This window comes from Xyrauchen texanus, chromosome 9 (assembly GCF_025860055.1).
Source record: "Xyrauchen texanus isolate HMW12.3.18 chromosome 9, RBS_HiC_50CHRs, whole genome shotgun sequence".
Classification (NCBI taxonomy): Eukaryota; Metazoa; Chordata; class Actinopteri; order Cypriniformes; family Catostomidae; genus Xyrauchen; species Xyrauchen texanus.
Genome location: NC_068284.1, coordinates 8,489,622 through 8,510,813, shown reverse-complemented (window position 1 = coordinate 8,510,813; position 21,192 = coordinate 8,489,622). Strand labels below are relative to the sequence as shown.

The 21,192-nt window shown below is 38.5% G+C and overlaps 1 protein-coding gene across 4 annotated transcripts; it reads left to right on the top strand.

Annotated features, from left to right (window-relative positions):
- The first annotated feature begins 372 nt into the window (after nt 1-372).
- Nucleotides 373-21,183, top strand: zyg11l (zyg-11 family member, cell cycle regulator, like). 4 transcript variants are annotated; one of them, XM_052133463.1, is made up of 15 exons: nt 373-628; nt 2,864-3,029; nt 3,115-3,884; nt 4,632-4,772; nt 5,202-5,378; nt 5,449-5,513; nt 5,607-5,706; nt 9,667-9,717; nt 11,310-11,471; nt 13,991-14,038; nt 15,685-15,888; nt 15,979-16,031; nt 18,852-18,949; nt 20,127-20,276; nt 20,433-21,183. In XM_052133463.1, exons 1-15 carry the CDS (start codon nt 626-628, stop codon nt 20,447-20,449), a joined length of 2,205 nt encoding a protein of 734 aa, XP_051989423.1. In that variant the 5' UTR covers nt 373-625; the 3' UTR covers nt 20,450-21,183. The 4 variants fall into 4 exon arrangements, with proteins under 4 accessions (XP_051989423.1, XP_051989424.1, XP_051989422.1 ...); XM_052133464.1 differs by having other exon boundaries at nt 11,304-11,471; nt 15,685-15,780; nt 15,949-16,031; XM_052133462.1 differs by having other exon boundaries at nt 11,304-11,471.
- The last annotated feature ends 9 nt before the right edge of the window (nt 21,184-21,192 follow it).

Here is a 21,192-nt window from a genome sequence, read left to right as displayed (position 1 = left end):
TGTTGTTTTCATACTTTTATTTAAAAAAAAAAATGCAATTTATGTTCATGACTCAATTCCAATTGCTGTAAAATCATAATAAATTTATATGTGATCTTATCGTTCATAAAAATGTCTTCTCAAGGTGACAGTCTTTAACTTAGTAATTCAGGTATTTTGGTGGAATTAATGGTACATTTTTGTACGGGACTTTTATAAAAAAGTTTTTAAATGCAGTATTCACAAGTTCTACACATCAAAACAAGCTCCTTATGGCATTTGTGCTCCCTTCAGTCCTTATTGAACCAAGCGACCAATCCAAAGCCAGTGCTGAGGGTGTCAGTCACAAAAGACACGCCCACCACACAAATTCCGCCGTCGAGGACACGCCTACCACTAGTGATCAACTGTCATGTTTCACGTTGTTGCACGTTATAGTTTAATGTAGCGAACAGAAAACAATAACAAACTCTTCAGCTTTACGTAAACTGGACTATCCGTACTACTTATCGCTTGTCTGCCAAGAATAACCGCTCTTCAAGAGTTCAGTATTAGCTTTAATAAGCTTATTCCTCTGGAGGACAAATCCAGGCCCATATATTTAAGAGAAGAATTGAACTGGATACTGTCAACAATTGTTTCTATAATGGTGAGTTACTTTTCCATATGTTCACTCAAATGATGTGTAAGAGTAAAGAGGTGTAACTTTTGTGCAAATGTGATCTCTGGATGAACTGGGAAGGAAAAAATAAACAGCTTATGAGATAATTAAAAAAGCAGTTCCTTTGGGACATAGTGAGTTAATGAATGTTTGCAGAACTAATTTTTGCATATTGTTAATTGACGTGGCAAGAGTATAAGCATATAGGTCTTTAATTTCCTCTTTAGGATTTTGTAATGGTGTAGACTCTAAACCTGGAACTTTAGACAAGCAAACAAAACGAAATTGCTACCAACCAACATGTAACAAACGCCTAAGCCATATTTGCAAGACTATATATATATATACTGTATATTCACTATGCTTAAACTAATATAGATTGGTCTTTTTGGTGCAACTTTACTGTCAAACAAAGTGCATGAATGTAGCAAACCAGTGGCTCAGATGATAATCCAACAACACCTGTAGATTAGAGAACTTAAACTTTATTTAAACTTTATTTAAACTTGAACTTTATTTAAGTTCTCCTATTGAAAGCTGCTAAAAATAGACTAGTGTCTGATTTGACACTTCAATGTTATATTCACTGCTTTACAATTGTGTACAGGCTTCAAAAGACAATTAAAATGCAATTCTTCAAAATAATGTTTATATAATACACTAACTTTCTATGCTGGTTTGACAAGCCTGCTCTTTTTAGCTACAGGCTACATTCAATCTTGTTAGAAATCATCATAGCAGCCATCAAAACAGACTTTGTTCTTTAAACTCAACATGAAATGATGCTCACAACCCATTTAATTTGCATAATCAGATGTATTTTTTCCCAATTTGGAATGCCCAATTCCCACTACATAGTAGGTCCTCTTGGTGGCGCGGTTACTCACAGCAATCCAGGTGGTAGAGGATAAGTCTCAGTTGCCTCTGCTTCTAAGACTTTCAATCCATGCATTTTATCACGTGGCTCAATGTGCATGACACTGCGGAGACTCTCAGCATGTGGAGAATCATGCTACTCTCCGCGATCCATGCACAACCGGGCCAAATTGGTTGCTAGGAGACCTGGCTGGATTCAAGCTCACGAATCCAGGGGTGGTAGTCAGTGTCAATACTTGCTGAGCTACCCAGACCCCCAGTCGGATGTATTTTTTAGTGAAACAGGATATTTACAGGATAGTGTTCCTGTTGCTCAACTGGTAGAGCATGGCGCTAGCAACGTCAAGATCGTGGGTTTGATTCCAGAACACATAAACTACTGTTAATCGCTTTGGAGAAAAGTATATGCCAAATGCATAAACTTAAGTAATCATTGAGAAAAAATGTAGGGCAGGACTTGATTTTACCCATGAGGAATTTATTGTATTGTGAAAAGTGTGCATTGCAGGGGGTGGGGGATTGTGGGCTGCTTGGCGATCAGTTTGGGAAGTGGGTGGTGGAGGGTTCTGCATTGGATGCATCCAGATACATCCCAGCCATTTTCATTAGAAAACTTTAACAAAGTATATGGTAATGAAGAGCATTTTCTAAATACTCTGTTTTCTGTGGAGGAAAACTTAATTCTAATGTAGATCAGAGGTGTAAACTAGCTATATTAATGAATTTTTAAACAAAGACGTATTAGTGTTGACGTGGCCTAATCGACTGTATTGTTTTTCCATAAATATACAATATCTCTAACACCCTGGCTACACCATAGGCGTCTTTTACACAATGTAAAGGGACGCGGCGTGAAGGGATGTGATGTAGCGGCTTGAGGCTGTCTACACTGAAATCGTTGCAGTGATCATGTTAAATGACACTGAGATGGCATGGACCAATCAGCTGTGAGCTCAAGTAATAAAGTTTCTCTGTAGCACGTCAGCATTAGAACAGGGCATCCATTTACTGTCGGTGCTACGGACACTTCCAGAGTAGTAAGCATCATTGATAAGAATGGGAAAGATATGCTTTTGACATGAAGCTTACATCTGGTGTAGACATGGTGTTAATTTGATGCCTACAACATGTTCCAAAAACACTGAGACACGGCATTTTAATTGCACATCTAGAAATCTACAAAAGAAGGAATAGGTGATATTACACAATGATCAAGTTATAACATTTTGATAGAAGATAACTTTTTATTTATTTGATCAACATGCATTGATGAATCATTAAAAGACAAGGGCACAACAGCTTGTTAAAATATTCAGTGCCTTTCTCAGCTTTAATTACTTGTTTCAGGATGAAGAGTGCCCTTCCTCACTTACTGATATTAGTATGGCCTGGGTGTGCCACAACCTGGAAGTGCTTTGTGTTGCACGAGAGGACGGGTCACTGCAGTTCTGTCACTGCCCTTTGTTTCCTCAAGAGTTGGCTGACCAGCTTCTGCACAACATGGCTGATGAGGGTAGGACAATGATATGATACATTGCTATAACCATTTTTATTCCTTGCAAAATTTATGTTTGGATCTCTTTGCCCACACTTCTTAGGGGTCCTCAACAACAAAACCGTAGGCATTTTCCGAAATCTCGAGCACCTGCGCTTGCGGCGATCCTACATCCAGTCCTCGCAAATCTCGGCTGAATCCTTCAAACTGGCTCTCAGCCCTCACAAGCTTCAAGAACTGAATGCTTCACATGTACATAGTGACATCACAATCTCCAATGTTCTCCACAGTCTAACTGCCAACAAAGACTGCAGGCAAGGCCTTCAGGTACTGCTGATGAATGGCTTAAATCTTCATTTGGAAGAAAGTGAGCCTGGGCAGGCTAGTTTCAGCATGCTTCGGGGCTTGAAGAAACTCTCTTTGGCCTGGACAGACTTAAATGATGCTGGTCTGGAGGACATCTCCTCCCTGCCCATGCTAGAGAGTTTGGATATCTCTGGAACGAACATCACAGATCTAACGCCTCTGTTGAACTGTCAATCCCAGCTCAGATCCCTAACTGCTCATGGACTCCATAAGTTGGAGATGCCAACCCCCTGCCTTCTTTCAGTCTTAGGCAAGCTGCATTTGTTGAGACACCTGGATATATCCAATGACAGGCTGGTAACAGATGGAGACAACCTGGTCCAGCAGCTTCTGGAGCACTCAGGGATCCTTCCTCATCTTGTGTCCCTTGATGTGTCGGGCTGGAGGGGAGTAAGTGATGCTGCTGTTCAGGCGTTTATAGAGGCAAGGCCAGGGATGAGGTTCATCGGGCTGCTGAACACAGGTACGGGCAGCTCTGAGCTGCTGTCTGGAGATGGAAATCTGAAGGTAAGGGATTTTGCTGTTGAAACAGTTCATTTCAACAGGGTTATTCCATGTCAAATCCACAACAGTCCAGAAACATCCAAGACTGAAATTAGTTTGTTAATGCTTTTTTCTCAAGAAATATAAACATAAATGAAAATGAAAGCATATCTATTAATGATATCTAAATATCTTTTTAGATTCTGGTTCAGAACAGTTTTTCCATTTTGTATCTTCATTTCCAAGGCCATATATGGTTAAATATAAAACCCCAGAGATATGGTGCTTTCAATGTGGCTCCATCCATAAGTAGTTAAATTTGACCAATTCTCAATGGTCAGAAACTAAATGTGAATCACATAGTATGAAGCTAGTTTTTCTTGTCCAACAAAACAAACCTCTGAAGGACAAATAATGTTACTAGAAATGTACCTTAATATATTCCCATTTTCGAGAGTCAAAAAATAGACTTTGTGTATATGTGAAGAATACTCTGGTAGTATGAATAAGTGAGGGTGTAACCAAGTGGTTGAAGATCTGGATTGGAAAACTAAAGGTTGTAGGTTTAGACTCAACAAAAATTGTCAATGAACTACCACCACCACAAGTTCAGCGATGGTTTGAATTTCAAGTTGTTATGTGTGGTTATGACGAGATGCAGTTCAATATATCCCATTAAGCAAGTGACACCTAATTAATTAACTTAGTACATTGAGCAGATTTGCTAGGAGCTGCAAATACATAGAAATATATTTTTGCAAACGCTTTCAGGTGGCTGGAGAGACAAACCTGACCCAACTGTGTGAGGCCTTGAGGAGATATAGTGACAGAGCAAGCTTCATACAGGAGGTTCTTGTTCATCTCTACAGTCAAACCAGTGACATGGAGGAACCTCAGCCAAACATTTTAAAGGTAATGAACATAGTTTCTCTTTACTGAAACTGTTGTTTGCCTCAATGTTAAAAAAATGTGTCTTCTTCTCTAAATGTAAAATGGGACCAGAAAGAAAAAACTGTACATATCTTGATACTTTTATGATCCGATCTGTAAGGGTGGACAAACTTTGAGTATGTACTCTGTACGGTGAGATACTTAAACAAACGTTAGTTTGTTTTACCAGTTTATTTTGTATTGGGATATGCAAATGACCACCAGGGCAGTTTTCAAGATGCCACAGTTCCTCTTTGGTTCATATGTAATTATAGAAGATTGTGTTATTGTTAGGAAAACGTCCCTTATAACTTCCCTAATACTGTAAAACATTTCATTTTGAATTGCATTGTTGTAGTCTGTTGTTATTGACATTTGAATATGATGTGAATATTGTTCTTCCTGTTGCAGTTGGTATCTGCTGGAATGCGACACCACACCAAGTCACTACATGTGCAGCTTGTGGCCACTGCATGTGTGGTTAACCTGACCACAATGGAGCTGGTGCTGGGAATGCCTCTACACCTGATGGGAACTGTAGTTCAACAACTGCTCACAGCCATGAAGAACTTTCCAAACCACCAGCAGGTACACACACTCACAAGTATAGTCGTATTATTTGAATGTCAGCATACTAACACTACTTTAAATCTTTTAGTTGCAGAAGAATTGTCTGCTTACCCTCTGCAGTGACCATATCTTACAGGTTGTCCCATTTGACAGGTCAGTCCATGCATTCTTCTCCATTGTAATTGAACTTGTTTAGATGCACTGTTGAAATGGCATAACTTAGACTTGACCCCTGACCTCTGGCAGATATGAGGCCACTAAACTGATGATGGTGTGGTTGGGGAATCATGAAGACCTGACGCTCCAGAGAATGGCTGTGGCTATAGTCTCCATACTGGTGTCCAAGGTCATCACAGATCCACCAGTGTCCTGTTCAATATTGATAGTCTCATTTATTTATGTGGGAGCAATTTGACATTGTTCTGACCAAGTTTATAAATGAAGCGGAAGACAATATAGACTTTGTCGTTTGGTATGGCAAAAAAGAAAAACCTGACTGTACATTATCCATCTTATTACACGGCTACCTGCCAAATCAGGGCTCCAGAGTAAAAAAAATTACTTAACATTAAGGAGCCAAATGGCTGTTTTTAGTCGCCAAATCACAGAATTGTTTGATTAAGATTCAGTGTAAATAGTTAAGAAAATAAGATAACATACCATTTTGTTTCATAAATGTTCACACCCCTTTCATAATTTATACAAAGAATTACAGTTGTGCGTGGATACCGTGGAGAATAGCATGAAGCCTCCACACGTGCTATGTCTCCATGGTAACACACTCAACAAGCCACGTGATAAGATGCACGGATTGACGACTCAGACATGGAGGCAACAGATTTGTCCTCCGCCACCCGGTGTCCTCAAGTCACTACGCCATCATGAGAACTTACAGCGCATTGGGAATTTGGCAAACCAAATTGGAAAGAAAGGGGAGAAAAAAATTAATATATATATATATTAGAAAGAAGGAAATAACAGCACACACAGTAGTCCAGCAACCATGGATGGCATGTCCACATTAGCAATCGCATTTTCTGAAATAATACTGAATCAAACAAATTGTACGTACAGTGCATAGTGAATATGACATTTTCTTGTAGCGCACGTAAAGCACTTTTACTTTGAAGTTGCACTTACTTGCTCATGCAGATCCATCTCCAGACAGTTTAAATGGCCTGGATCGCCTGCTTTGGGATCCAGAATTTAATTTCTGTACACTATTTACAAACATATTTAATCAAACTACACAATGACTTTATAGATATTACAGTTTCATTTTTTGTTAATGTATGATTTCCTATGAAGCTGCTTTGAAGTTATGTGTTGTGAAAAGCGCTATACAAATAAATATGGCTTGACTTAGATTGTCACAGACTGACCATCATGATTTATGAATCAGAGGAACTTTTGATCCTGATGCCGAAGTATTTATTCTTCCTGACAGAATGCGTGCTTCAAAGAAAGATATTACTGTAGATGAGCGCTCAATGGGAAGGAAACGCAGGATTTTTGTGTGCTACATCGGTTTAAAAGGGATATCTGCATATTTGTAGATGGTATATAGTAGAAGTTTTATTGATATTTGCCTTTTATCATTAGATAAGAAAGTTAAAAGTAACAGGGAACTGTTGAGGAGAGACTGTTAGAATACATGCTTCAGTGGAAGATATATGAGTGCTCCACAGGATGCTGGATCTGCTGATGTTGTATTATTACATCTGTTTATCGAGATTTGTGCATATTTGCAGATGGTGTATGATATTAGTTTCATCGGTATTTGCCTTTTTATAATTAGAGAAGACAGTTAAAAGTTAAAGGGAGCTGTTGAGGAGAGAGAGAGGGAGAATGAAAAAGGTGAGCACTTTAACATAATGAGCTCAAATTAGCTCGGACCATTTAATTGACGGCTTCCTACTGACATGTAAGCTGTCCTAATGAACAGACTCGCTGCTGAAAAAGGCATACACATTTGTATAACCTGTGCTGAGAATACAATCTGTCTCCTCGCTACCTCAAGTACATTGGAGTCAGCAAATGTTGACCTCTCAGTTTCTCAGTTCCTGCAGATGGCTCCTCTGACTAAGGGACATGTGACCTGTGAACTAGGTACTCTTACCGCTATGCTTCTGGCAGCCTGCTGCCAAATGTGGCTTGCTCAGGCAAAATTGCCTGAGGATTGTAAGAAAACTCTGAGGGACCTCCCAAATGTTCCTGGACACCTCTTTGGGCCTAATGTTCTAGAACTGCTGGAAAAGAGGATGAAATTGTCTTGGGCCATTGAAATTGTCTTGGGCCATTCGCCAGCTGTCACAGGTGCAGTGCAATCCTGCCTTTAAGGTGCCGAAATCGCAAGCTCACCATCGCTATACAATGCCAGAACAACGCTTCCGCCAACATCCTACTCACAGCTTCAGGGCCTACAGAGCCCCTGTGCGGCTGACGATGCTCAAGGTTTTCGACCTCCTCATCTGCAGTTGCCAGGGGAACCATGGCAGCACCCCCCCCACTGCCACTAAAATTGCCCCCATTAAACCTGAAGTGCTTTGGCTGGCGATCAATAATTTTTCAATGCAACACCTACAGTACTGTAGGAGCACAACATTAGATCCCTGGGGTTTGAATACCTTGAGCTGGGGGTATGCTTTACATTTTCAACACTGGCCCCCCAAGTTCTCAAGGATTGCCATACAGTGATCAGGGATGGAGTTCGTTCTGTGGCTCTCTCTCAGGAAATTCATACTCTGTTGGAGAAGGGAGCCATAGAAAATGTTCATGCCCTTGTTCAAAGGGAGGGTTTTATTCAACTTATTTTCTAGTTCTGAAAAAAGACTGTGGTTTTCATCCAATTCTCAATTTAAGGCACCTAATCTTGTTCCTGAAAACTCTTTTCAAATGTTATGTGAAGCTGACATTCTTCAGTCTGTCATGAGGGAGGATTGGTTTACAAGCGTCAACTTGAAGGACGCAAACTTTCACGTTTCGATTGCACCTCAGCACAGGACGTTTCTTCGATTCAGTTTAAAAAACCAAGCCTACCAATTCAAGGTCCTACCATTTGGTCTGTCTCTGGCCCCTCGTGTTTTCATGAAGTGCAAAAAAAAATGGCATACAAGAAAGCCCAAAAGCCCCTGCTAGGATGTATCTCTTGTCATTCTACAAGGGCTGGGTCTTCATCTTGGTTTGCCTCTAAAGGAGTCTTTATAGCGGATATCTGTGCAGCTGCTAATTGGGCTTCTCCATGTACCTTTGTTCACTTCTACAAGGCCAATGTTGCTACCCCTCATGCTGTTAGTTCAGCGGTTCTTCAGGGGCAGCGTTGAATGTTTTTCAGGTGAGTGGCATTCCTCATGACTATTTAGGTAGGAGTCCACTTGTGCTTAAGCATCACCTCTGGCGGTCATGAGGAATGAAACAGAAGAACTCTACTTGTTACGTAGGTAACTGTGGTTCTGTGAATTCTGGATGATTGCCAGAGTTATTTGTAACTCGGAATGCGCAAGAAAGACATACTGAGGCTGAACGCTGAGCTAAAGTGGCTATTATCCTCGAAGCTCAACCTACGTCACTACGTGACTTGTTGGTATATGCTCTCAACCTACTGTATCTAGCTGGTGCTGCGATAATCCACTAATGCTTAAGCACCGCCTCTGGCAGTCATCTGGAATTCACAGAACCACAGTTCCCTATGTAACTAGCGTTAGCTATTCTTTAGCTAAAATCAGTCTGTGCTGACGAAAACACTGCCCCCAGTGGCCAAAGCTGTAAGTGTTCTTGGCCATATGAGCACGTGTTAGCTCCATTTTCAAGCGTTTTGAGTACCACTACATTAGTACCACTTATAATAAACAATATTTATGAATTAATGATAGTGATCATTTATTTGATCAATGTCATCAGTTGATTTACCACATCAAAACAAGTTGTCATGCATAGATACTGTAGAAAGTGTGTCCTTTTTATTTAATATTTTTATAAGTATATGATCATAATTTCAGGGTTTAGGTGAGAATTTTTTTTATTTAAAGTGAGCATAAACATACCAATGCATTCATTTTCACGAGTATGTGCAATGCAATTAATGTCATGTTTGTTATTCCTTTTTGCTTTCACATTTGCCTTCTTGAATATAAACAATAGAGCTTTGACTTGGAAAAAGGGCAATCGGCCATATTCAATATTTCTTGTGCATTATTAAAGTGTGAATGGACGTCATAGTGTAATGTAAAACTCTGGACTGGTAGTAATGAGTACAAAATAAATGATTGTTAGCTAGGGAGCTGAACTCTTTTACTCTTTACTGCAGCTGAGCACAGAAGAAATCTCAGAGTTGGGTGCAGAGACATTTATCATCAAGGTAGACTGTTTGTCATCTCAAACTTTGGGCTTTTCCTCAATTCATGTATCATTTGTCCGTTTCATATTCATTTAGGATTTCAAAAACAGAAAAACTAAAAATGACTTGTTATTCCATTATTTGTTTACAAAACCAATATTAAAAAGCAAATAATGACTTGTTTTTCGTCATTTCAATTTAATGCTCAAGTTAAAAATGGAAAATTGGAAAAATAGCCACGGGACACAGTGCGATTTGATTATTTGACATATGGGACCTGAAATGCCCCTTTCATCTGATTGGTCAACCTTCTTCATACAATTCAGCATTAGGACAATCATTGCCACGTGGAGCAATTGTTGAGAGCGATACACACACTATTAAGGTGTTTATGTACTGTAGATTAATCCCTCAATCTGTATGCCAGATGTCTTCTCAAAGTTATCCTTCTTCGTGCCACACAACTTGTTTTATTCATTTATAAGTGGTAGCATGTAGTGCAGCTGATCAGTTGAGCACTGGCGGTCCACAATGCACTGGTCAGTCGGCTGCAGTTGGGTGTGGGATTCGCAGTTAGGGTGACCAGACATCACTTTAAAACCTGGGACAGTCCCAATTTTACAAGTCATGTACCGTGTCACGGTCGGGACACCATTTGTCCTAATGATTAGTAAAAGGCAGCTATAGTTTGATTGCTTTAAAGCGTTTCAAATTGACATCAGTTTTCATGCATTTTTGAAATGAGAAATCACCAAAGAGTATTGAAAGAATCTGTTATCTTTAGCATAATTTCTATGATTTTATAATTGTATTTATTTATTATTTATGGTTTTTTAGATAGAACATTCAAGTCGATAGTCAAATACATGACTGCTCTGACGCCAGTGATGATTTAGTTGTGGATGGAATTTTCAGACTGTCCCTTACGCACCATAGGCAAATATCCAAAGAATATTGACACTAAAACTAACTTTACCCCACAGTTAAACATAAGCCTATGTCTTTACAATGTAGGTATATGCTTCAATAGTCTTATGAATGTATGGATATTTTTGTCATCTCATTTAAAACCATGACTTTACTAACTGGAGCAATGTCAAAGACAGCAGGTTTATGTGTAGGGCTGTCTGATAAATCTGTTCACTTGATGAGAGAGATAGCTCGGCTGCAATAAACATGGCGAGGTTTTGAGAATAAATGGTTAAGAATGTAATATTAACAGATTGACCAATCACAAGAAGGGGCGTTTCAGGTCCACCCATATTTGCAAATCAAATATTCAAGCCATATATTAGTGAAATCAAATAATCACAATGCACGCTATTCCCATGTCCCATGGCTATTCTTCCAATTTCCTATTTTTTAATTTGAGCGTTACATTAAAATTACAAAAAACAAGTCATTATTTGGTTTTTAATATTGGTTTTGTAAACAAATAATGAAATAAGTTTTTTTTTTTTTTTTTAATTCCTAACTGAATATTAAATGAACATGGATTTTACATGGATTTTACATGGATTTTCCTCTACAAATTTTTTTTTTCTGCACTTGTTTTATAGACCCAATGAATGAACTCAAGCACTAAATGCTTTCCTTTTTCTGTGGAGCTACAGCAGCTGCTGAGTATCACCCAGCAGAAGGCTTCACTGGGTGTTGTGGATGCAACACTGAAGTTTGCGCTGAGCGCTCTGTGGAACCTGACCGATGAGACACCAATGGCCTGCAGACATTTCATCCAGTGCCAAGGCCTGGAGCTCTACATGGAGTTGTTGGAGGTACTACCAACACATTCCCTTTACACACCAGAATCAGAAATGTACTAGGGCTTGGGACAAAAATGTCACAGAAAATGACAAAAATTGCCCTTATATTTAACCTCGTGTGACCCCATGTACACAGACATTGTATTTTGGCTTCGCTATATGCAACACATAATTTAATTTAATTTAAACTGACTGATCACAGCTCAGAAGACTGGGGCTGTCAATAAAGGGTTAAACTTTGGACTTTTGAATTTGAGTCATGTGACAAAACAACAGGGCACCGATCACAGCAGTTTGTCTTTGGTAGTAACACCAATAAAACTACATCTGGTAAGATACCTAATTAAGTTTTTACATTGAAACCTGTTTGAGTCCAAAGATTAGAGTCTCTTGTTTAATCTGATATGCCATTTTTAAAATGTAAGCGATTTACTGCGAAACATCATTTATATGGAGTTCTTTTTTTTTTTTCAATGAACATTTTTTATTGATTCATAGACATATAACAAAGAAAAAACACAACATATATACATTGAATCAACATTTAAAATTTAACCCCCACTATTACCCTGACCCCCAAAGAACACCCCTGCGGGCACAATTAGAATACACACACAAAAACAAAAAAATGAAATAAAAAGAAAACAATAGAAAATATAATAATTATAACTAAACTACTCTCTTCACAGCGCCTCTCTGAGAGTCCCCCCAAAAACACTTAAGTAATTGCCCCATTTCCTATCAAACAAATTCCAAACCTCCAGCCTTCTGCTTGACATCTCCTCAAAAGCAGCCATCCTCCGCATCTCCACACACCACTCCGGAAATGAGGGCGTTCCATCCGACCTCCATCCCCTTAAAATAATTTGCCTACCAATCATAATACCGGTCAGAAACCAATTTTTTATGTGTTTATCCCCCAAATTTACGAGCGCCCCATTACCCAAAATACAGAGTCTGGGGCAAAACGAAACCTGATTGCCCAATACATCACAAACACATCACTGAACCTTCAACCAAAATTCTTGGATCTTAACACACCCCCCCAAAAAAAACATGGGTTGTGTCTCCATCTTCTGATTGGCATCACCAGCAGGTGGGCGTGTCTTTCAGACCAAGCCTAAACAATCTAGAGGGTGTCCAATAGAATCAATGTAAAATCTTGAATTACGTAAGGTGAACGCTTCTATCTCTAGATGCAGACTTGATGTTTTTTAGAATCCTAGCCCACACTCCCTCCTCCAAATCCAAGTATAAATCGCTCTCCCATCTCTTTCCCATAGAAGTTAAAGCTCCAACCCCAGAATCTGAATTAGCAGGGAGTAATACACTGATGCCTAAGTGTGTGACTTAACTTCTCCGATTAGTTTGATAGAAAGGCTTTACAATGGCAAAATAGGGGCAAGAACTTCCTGTTCAATACAAAACCAGGGAGGGGCTCTCTCAGGTGGAAGTGACCAATGAGACAAATGTCTGAGACCGAATGCATAATAATAAAACAAAACCTTGGGTAGGCCTAGCTCACCTTTGTCAATCGGCCTATGTGACTTATGAGGGGGACATCTACAGGGAGAGACTGTAGCAGGTAGTTGAATTTTGGAATGCAATTCATTTTAATAACATTAACCTTCCCAATCATAGATAAATGTAATGAAGCCCTCCTGACCACATCGCTCAAAAAACGTCTTATAAGGGGTCAAAATTAACTAACTAAATCAGACAAATTTGTTGGGAATAAAATGTCCAAATACTTAATGCCCTGTTTGGGCCAATGGAAGGCGTCTGGCTGGAAAGCCGTTACTGGGCAGTACGCTGTCAGAGCCAAAGCTTTGGATTTAACCCCACCTGATATACAGTGTATATGTATAAGAAATGTCATAATTTAATCAGTTAGCCAGAATTTTTGACAATATTTTTACATCTAGCTGGATCAGGGAAATTGGACGGTAACTCTTACACTCGCTTGGATCTTTGTCCTTTTTTAAGAATCAAACTGATCCGGGCTTGTGTCATGGTTGGCGAAGGCTTTCCAGTCTTTAATGATTCTGTATAAACTTCAAAAACAAAAAACATATTGTTACAAAACAGCTTTACAGAAAATCAGCTGGTTTTCTGTAATGTCTCAAAAACATGAAAAACCAAAATTACTGGAAACATAATAAAACAATTGAATAAAAAAATAGCTTGGTATTATTTAAAATGTAAAATTAAAACTTAGTCCCACTGTCCACATACGTTGACATATATTTTGTATGTTGACATGAAAACTATTTGCTCTAGAATTATTTATTTAGTTATTTATCATGTTTATTAGGTGCTTACTAGTTACAAATCAAAAAGGGAAATGGGTAATGCACACAGCAGTTATGATCTGGTCTCAGGAGGTTATAATGTAGGGGCAAAAATCTAGTGACCTGTATTTGTGAAATATTTGTCTTTTTTTTTTTTAACAAATGACACATTTAAGCTTTAAAATGCTGTATGATTTCTCTGTTTCCTGTATCGTCTCATTTTTCTTTCTTCCTTCACAGTCTTATTACTCAGAGTCCACTATACAGCAGAAGCTTCTGGGCCTTTTGGTGGGTTTCTTTATTTTGTCAACTGTGTGTTTGTTTAACGTCCAGATTGAATCAAACCGTACAAAGAATTTAATGCCACCAGATACTTTTTAATCAACATAAAGTCTGATCCACTTTGCAACTTGTTCTAGTGAAGAACCACCCACTTAGACAGGAAGAGACTGTTTGTAAATTGAAGTGCTGTTGAGGGGGAAATATGATTGTGTAAAGATTATTTAAACCAAGTCCAATGCAACAGAATTATGCAAAAGTATAAAATATAGAATCTTTTTCAACCATTGTTAATCAGAAGATTTTCCAGATGATTATCGATATATCTGTAATTTTTTCAGATATAAATATGGCTGCTCATTGCACAATAGTCTTTGTTTTTTCATATTTCTCAACACAACTTTGGTCAAGTGTGAGTGACAGGGTAAATTAATGGGGACAGCACACCAGACGTGTCTGGTGGACAGCATGGTGTGCTAAAATTTGTAATAATTCTACAAAGGTATGCACACACTGTCAACGCTCAGCTTCAAAATTCTGCATTGCCAAGGAGCGCAACTTGCATAGTTTTCCATTAAATTTAACACAAGTCATTATCAAAGAACAAAGATCATTTTTTACACCAGTTTCATACACTAACCTGCAAACTAATCAACGTCACTTTAGTTCTTGAAGAAAGGAAAAACCTTCATAACTTTTGACTGCCTTCTGCTGTGCTGCATCAGTTCGTCCTTTGTGAGTGACACCTGTGTCTTTCCTACCCGCAACTGGCTACAGTAAATGTTATATCACCCTCTTGTGGTCTCCCAAAACGAATATGCTAGACTGTTAAACAGAAGGCCAACTGAGTGAGTTGGAAAGCACTCAAATTGATGGTGTCTACCACCCCTGGAATCGCGAGTTTGAATCCAGGGTGTGCTGAGTGACTCCAGCCAGGTCTCCTAAGCAACCAAATTGGCCCAGTTGCTTGGGAGGGTATAGTCACATGGGGTAACCTTCTTGTGGTCGCGATTAGTGGTTCTCCCTCTCAGTGGGGCGCGTGGTAAGTTGGTTTAAGTTGAAGAATAGCATGAGCCTCCACATGTGAGTCTCCGCGGTGTCATGCACAAAGAGCCACGTGATAAGATGCGTGAATTGACGGTCTCAGAAATGGAGTCGACTGGGACTTCTACTCCACCACCCGGATTGAGGTGAGTAACCGCGCCACCACGAGGACCTACTAAGTAGTGGGATTTGGACATTCCAAACTGGGGAGAAAAGGGGATTAAAAAAAGAAAAATAAATATATAGATATTAATATATATATCGATGACTCAAAAATAAATAGATAAAATAACGTGCCCATCAATAATCTATATAATTATATTATTGACATCCCTAATAAAATCCCTATACATTTTCAACCTTTTGCACTAAAACAATTCATACCAAGTCTGATGCTGAATTTTGTCATTCTCTGAAAATAATTCACAAACCAGAAGGAAAAACTCGATCAAAAATTAGAAATTATCACAGAAATATTTTTCAGACTTATAGACCTAATTTGTCACTTGAACTTGATATGAATTATCAGTTTTAAATTATGAGTTGCTTGTTACAGATTCTGTTTCTTTCCCAAAAGTGAAATCTGTGTATCTTTTCTGTCTATGCTCTAGAATAATATTGCAGAGGTGGAGGAGCTGCGAGTGGAGCTGATGGATGAGGACCTGATAGAGCACATGCTCACTCTTTTATTGAACCCGATGGTGGAGGTGGGTGTCAGATACTTTGCTGGTGGAATTCTGGCACACCTCACCTCCATCAGGGGGCCCGCGTGGGGTCTGGATGCTGAGCTGCACCACACTGTCCTGGAGAAACTGGTGTGTGTGTGTGTGTCTGTTGTGTATATCTCTGTAATGTATTTATTTTATTTTATGTAGTTCATGTATATTGAATCTCCTCACTGTCAGCACTCCTCTATCCTGTCATGGAGCTCTCCTGAGCATTACCTGGTTTCTTACCGGTAAGTGTTGTGAGACTTTCTTTTCTTTAATTGTATTTATAATTTTTTTTTCAATGGATAGTTCTGACTCATAATGCTGATTGAATGAGTCACGCTATGTTGCTTGGCAACTCTGAACTCATACAGTTAGGAAAATTAACTATATTACTTGTACTTGTGTATTCTGATATATTGTATATTAGAAATAAATATAACTCTTAATTGAACATTGATGTCCTTTAACATTTCGCTGTTGCCAGTTTTTTATAAAAGCAATAAGTCACTGCATTCAGTTGTTCTCGATGCCTCAAAACCCCTTAACTATGGTAAAATCACTGTAATACACATCCTCTTGTAGCATATACACTCCCAGTCAAAGGCTTAGACATACTAACTCATTATGTCGGCTTGACAAGGCCAACATACTGTTATACCATAAACTTTGTTTAGGATTTTTCGAAATTTCGAGACCAACATCTAACATAAATTTCTAACTAATCTCCTAGAGCTTTCAAGCTACAACCATCAATCTTGGCACAGACCTTCAGACTGTTCTGGAATAGAGTGCTGTGTCTTTTCTAACTTATCGGACTTACGGTTTTTACACAGTGGATGTTCAAAAATGCAAAAAATCCAATAGACTTAAGGGGGTCGCACACTGGACGCATCTGGCGGATGACATGGCACGTTCTAAAATTCGTAACAATTGTTTTCTATGAATGTATTTACACCACCTCTCGCCGTCTGTTGGTGGTGCCCACCTATGACTCAGGAGGCTGTTAAAATTTCTGCGTGCCATAGAGTGCAACTTGCATATTTTCCATTAAATTCTAACCAAATCATTATCAAAGGACATAGAATATTTACTCTAGACTTATTCATTCATATCTGCCAACTGAACCGCATCAACTTGCCCTGTTCTTGATACCTGTGCTGTGTCTTCGACTCGATGCAGTGAGGCGCTTCTCATCCAGTGTGCGGACGCCTTTACATGGAGAGATTGTTCCAACGAGACAAATGAAAGCTCATTTATTTAAACTCCAAATGTCAAAAAAGTCAAATGTAAACAAACCCACAAAAGGCTTTTTACTGCCAACTTTTTAAGTTGCTATCTATCGGTCTATCTGATGGTCAGATATTGCAAGCTGGCTGTTTGACTTACAGTCTTACTTTAGGTATGATTTTTCATCAAACCTAAAAAAAAAAAAAAGGTTTAAACGTTGAGACAAGCCAAATTCAAAGTTTGATTATTACTATTTGCCACATTTTGTATACATATTTCAGCCATGGCAACTCTCTGAATACATTTTGGTGTAATAATGGATATGACAGGTTTGGTCTTGGCGGGGAGGTCATGTGACGCCATGCGAGGAGCCGACATGTGAGCTCTGCGCACTTTGTTCGTTTTTTAAATAATTTTCATGTTATAATCCGGTGAGATTCGATACACCCAGTTACATATTTGTTCTTTGAGGTAAACATGGCAAATAAGTCAAAATCCTCGGACTCTTGAGACATTAAAAGACACATACATGCTCAAGATGAAACCTCTGGGCCTGCAGTCCGGGGACTCGATTTGGACAAAGGTTGTTGCTGACTTGAAGGATCTCGCTAATGCATCAATTGATTATGCTGATGGAAACTAAATTCTCTTGAGTTTGTTACAAGAGTGGCAGATGTTGAGAAACGGATTGATTATCTGGAGTCATCGGAAAGGGAATTATCTGCTCGCGACCAAAATAGACCTGTGAAACATTTTGGAAAAACTGGAAAATCTCTAAAATAGGTGCTGAAGAAATAATGTACGGATTGTTGGAATACTTGAGCATGAAGAAGGCAGAGATATGGTGAAATTCCTAGACGAGCTCTTCCCGAGTCTGCTTGACATAACAGGCCATAAGCTGTAATTCGAGCGAGCTCACAGATCTGCTGAGGGAGACAGGCCCCGATCAATTCTGGCCAAATTTAGTTTGTGTCGTTTAAATGTTGATTGTATATAAACGTATATATGTATGTTTTGATTTTCTTTGTTATTGTAAGATTTAATAAAACATTTTAATAAAAAAATAAAAAAAGGTTTGGTCTTGGCGAAGACATGCTACTGCTAGAATAAACACAGACATGCTGCTGCCGCACAATTATACAAATATACTGTATAAACCCCATGAAGCAGAACTAGACAGGTGGTGCTGGGAAGGAGGGGGGTTTTAGGGAGAAAATTATTGTCGCACACTGCAGTGCGACCAGCTTAACTGCAAACAACTGAAGGAATTTAAAAGTTAGACAGAAAGAATACGCAAGTTAACTGGCTAACAGATGACATGTCGTAGGACCCATCAGCTTGTGCCATGTCAAGTTTCATGACTGAACTTGAAATCATTAAAGTCGGCAAAATTAAGAAATAACACAAATGGAAGTATGGATATTATGCAGTGACCAACAAATGTTGAACAAATCAAAACTATCTTCTTCACTGTAACTGCCTTTTGTCTAGATTACAGCTCTAATCATTCTCTAGGCCAACTTCATTAGGAGAATCTTGTGATGTTATTTAACAGTTTTGAAGGAGTTGTATGTATGCTGGATGCTTTTTGACTGATTTTGGGTTAAACTTACCAAATAGAAAATAAAATGATTAAAAAACCTTATAGGCACAATTTATATTATGTCTATAATACTAATTTCAATCATTTAAGCATACGCTTTCAGATCAAAAGGGTTTGAAAATCATAAGAAACAAATTCAGTACAGTGTGATATTTTGTAAAAATAAAGAAAATATACTGGAAAATTCCTCACTGAAACATTTTAACGGTATTGACACTCTCTCTCTCTCTGTCAGGACTTTGCAGCCCTTCTATTCTTTGTTACACGTCTCACAGTGTTCTGGTGTTCAGCTCTGGGCTCTCTGGGCCATACAGCTCGTCTGCAGTCAGAACGGTAAGACCAAAGGCGTGTTCCCTGTGATATGTAACGTTTATATCTGTCTATTAGTGTATTTGACAGACTGTTTTAGAGATAAGTGATTAAAGGACCAAAGTTTTCACTCGTGCCATGTAGTTTACAGTTTGATAATAGTGACAGTTCACTAAAAATCCTTGTGGGCTACACTCAACAAAACAAAAACTTACCTTAAAATGTCCTTCATGGGGTGAACATCTAAATTAACTGGTTTTAAATTAAGACAAATATATCATTTAACATCAGTGAATTAATCTGAATACATTAGGTTATGCCAACGAAGCTAATTTAGGGGGTTAAAGGGAAAGTTCACCCAAAAATGAAAATTCTCTCATCATTTACTCACCCTCATGCCATCCCCAGATGTGTATGACTTTCTGTCCTCTGCAGGACACAAATGAAGTTTTTTTATAACAATATTTCAGCTCTGTTGGTCCATGCAATGCAAGTGAATGGTGGCCAGAACTTTGAAGCTTCAGAAATCACATAAAAGCAGCATAAAAGTAATCCACAAGACTTCCGTGGTTAAATCTATATCTTCAGAAGCAACATAATAGGTCCGGTTGAGAAACAGATCAATTTGTAAGTCTTTACTTTCACTTTCTTCTTATTTAGTTTCTGGCAATTACAATTCTTCTTCCATGTCTCCACCTAATGGGCAGGAGGAGAATTGATTAAGGAAAGGACTTAAATATTGATCTTTCTCACCCACGCACATCACATTACTTCTGAAGATATGGATTTACCTCCTTATGGTTACTTTTATGCTGCCTTTATGTGCTTATTGGAGCTTCAAAGTTTTGGATCTACATCACTGAAATATTCCTCTAAAAATCTTCATTTGTGTCCTGCAGAAGATAGAAAGTCATACACATTGGGGATGGCATGAGGGTGAGTAAATGATGAGAGAATTTTCATTTTTGGGTGCACTATTCCTTTAAATCAGGTCAAAATAGCTCATTATGTTAACAGTTGCAGGTTACCTCTTTTTACTTTTAAACCCAGCTGTAATTACGTTCACAAATTGAGTGCGAGGTGACCGTCAAGACGGTCTCGGTAGTTTAGCGACACCAAACGGTCGATCCTGTTGTTACTCCTTTTCTGTAAGTGTGGGGGCAAACATTTACAATGTACTGTGATGTTGATGCTGTTGTAGCCGCTCAGTACTGTAGTATGCTCCAGACTGAAGGGGGAACGGACATTCTGAAGGTCCTGAGATCTCATCCAGATACACACAGTGACGTCAAGAGCCTGGCAGAAAATATCCTGAGGATCCTGGAGCAACAACTGCATCCTGCAGGCCCAGGTATGAAACATACTAGCATAACTTCATTCATGTTTTATTAAACAGGATAAATAGTAATCAGACTACTATAAGGGGTCATTCTGAGAAATATCCATTAGTCTTTTCTATATTTAAATACACTGATTTTCTTCTGTTTGATCTTTCTAATTGTTCTAGTGCAAGATTTTCAGTGACAGCTGACATTTGAACACATCAAGACAGAGACAATATCAGTCAAAACAACACAGAAATGACATGGTCATACACTGAGACCTTCCCAAAAATTTTGGATGCAATGCAGAATCCATGTAATTTCAGAACTCATAGAGGATTTTAACTTGTCTATGTGAATGCGATTCATCAAATGAGCACAAGCACTTCTCTGATATTCTGGCCCAGGCTCGGTTCATCAAGTTTAAAAGTGATTGTTTCTTCTACTTAAACTAAGAGAGGAAAGCTTTTCAATTCACTTTTTAACACTACTTCACCCTTCTGCTGAGTTCTTCAGTTGTCTTAATTCTTTTGGACCCGTATTAAAGTAACAAATACAGCTCAAAAGCTTGTCTATATTATAAGGATACATAATCAACAGTGGTTATTAAAAAGTTGATGGGTGTCATGGCACTAAGCAACCATTAGAGGGAACTTTATCATTTTGTCCATGCTCACCAGAGACTAAAGCACATTCAAAACAAAGAATTGAAACAGCATTTTTAGCACACACACACACAATAACAACAAAATAACACACCCTTTTTGGTTTTGAAGGTATTGCTATTATATAAGAATCTATTTGTGTTGTTACAGATTATTAGAGCATTGAATGTTGTACAGTGTTCATTTAAAGCACATTTGAGAAGCTCTAAATATGTGCATCTGCATAGATGTTTGCTTTTTTCACTAGTCAAAATAAATCACAACTCCGAAATTCAAACTT

Coding starts and splice junctions, on each gene's coding strand:
- zyg11l (XM_052133462.1), top strand. Junction 5,707..9,666: donor TCTCCATACTGGTGTCCAAG/GTCATCACAGAT, acceptor TCTTTACTGCAG/CTGAGCACAGAAGAAATCTC. Junction 14,039..15,684: donor AGAAGCTTCTGGGCCTTTTG/GTGGGTTTCTTT, acceptor TCTATGCTCTAG/AATAATATTGCAGAGGTGGA.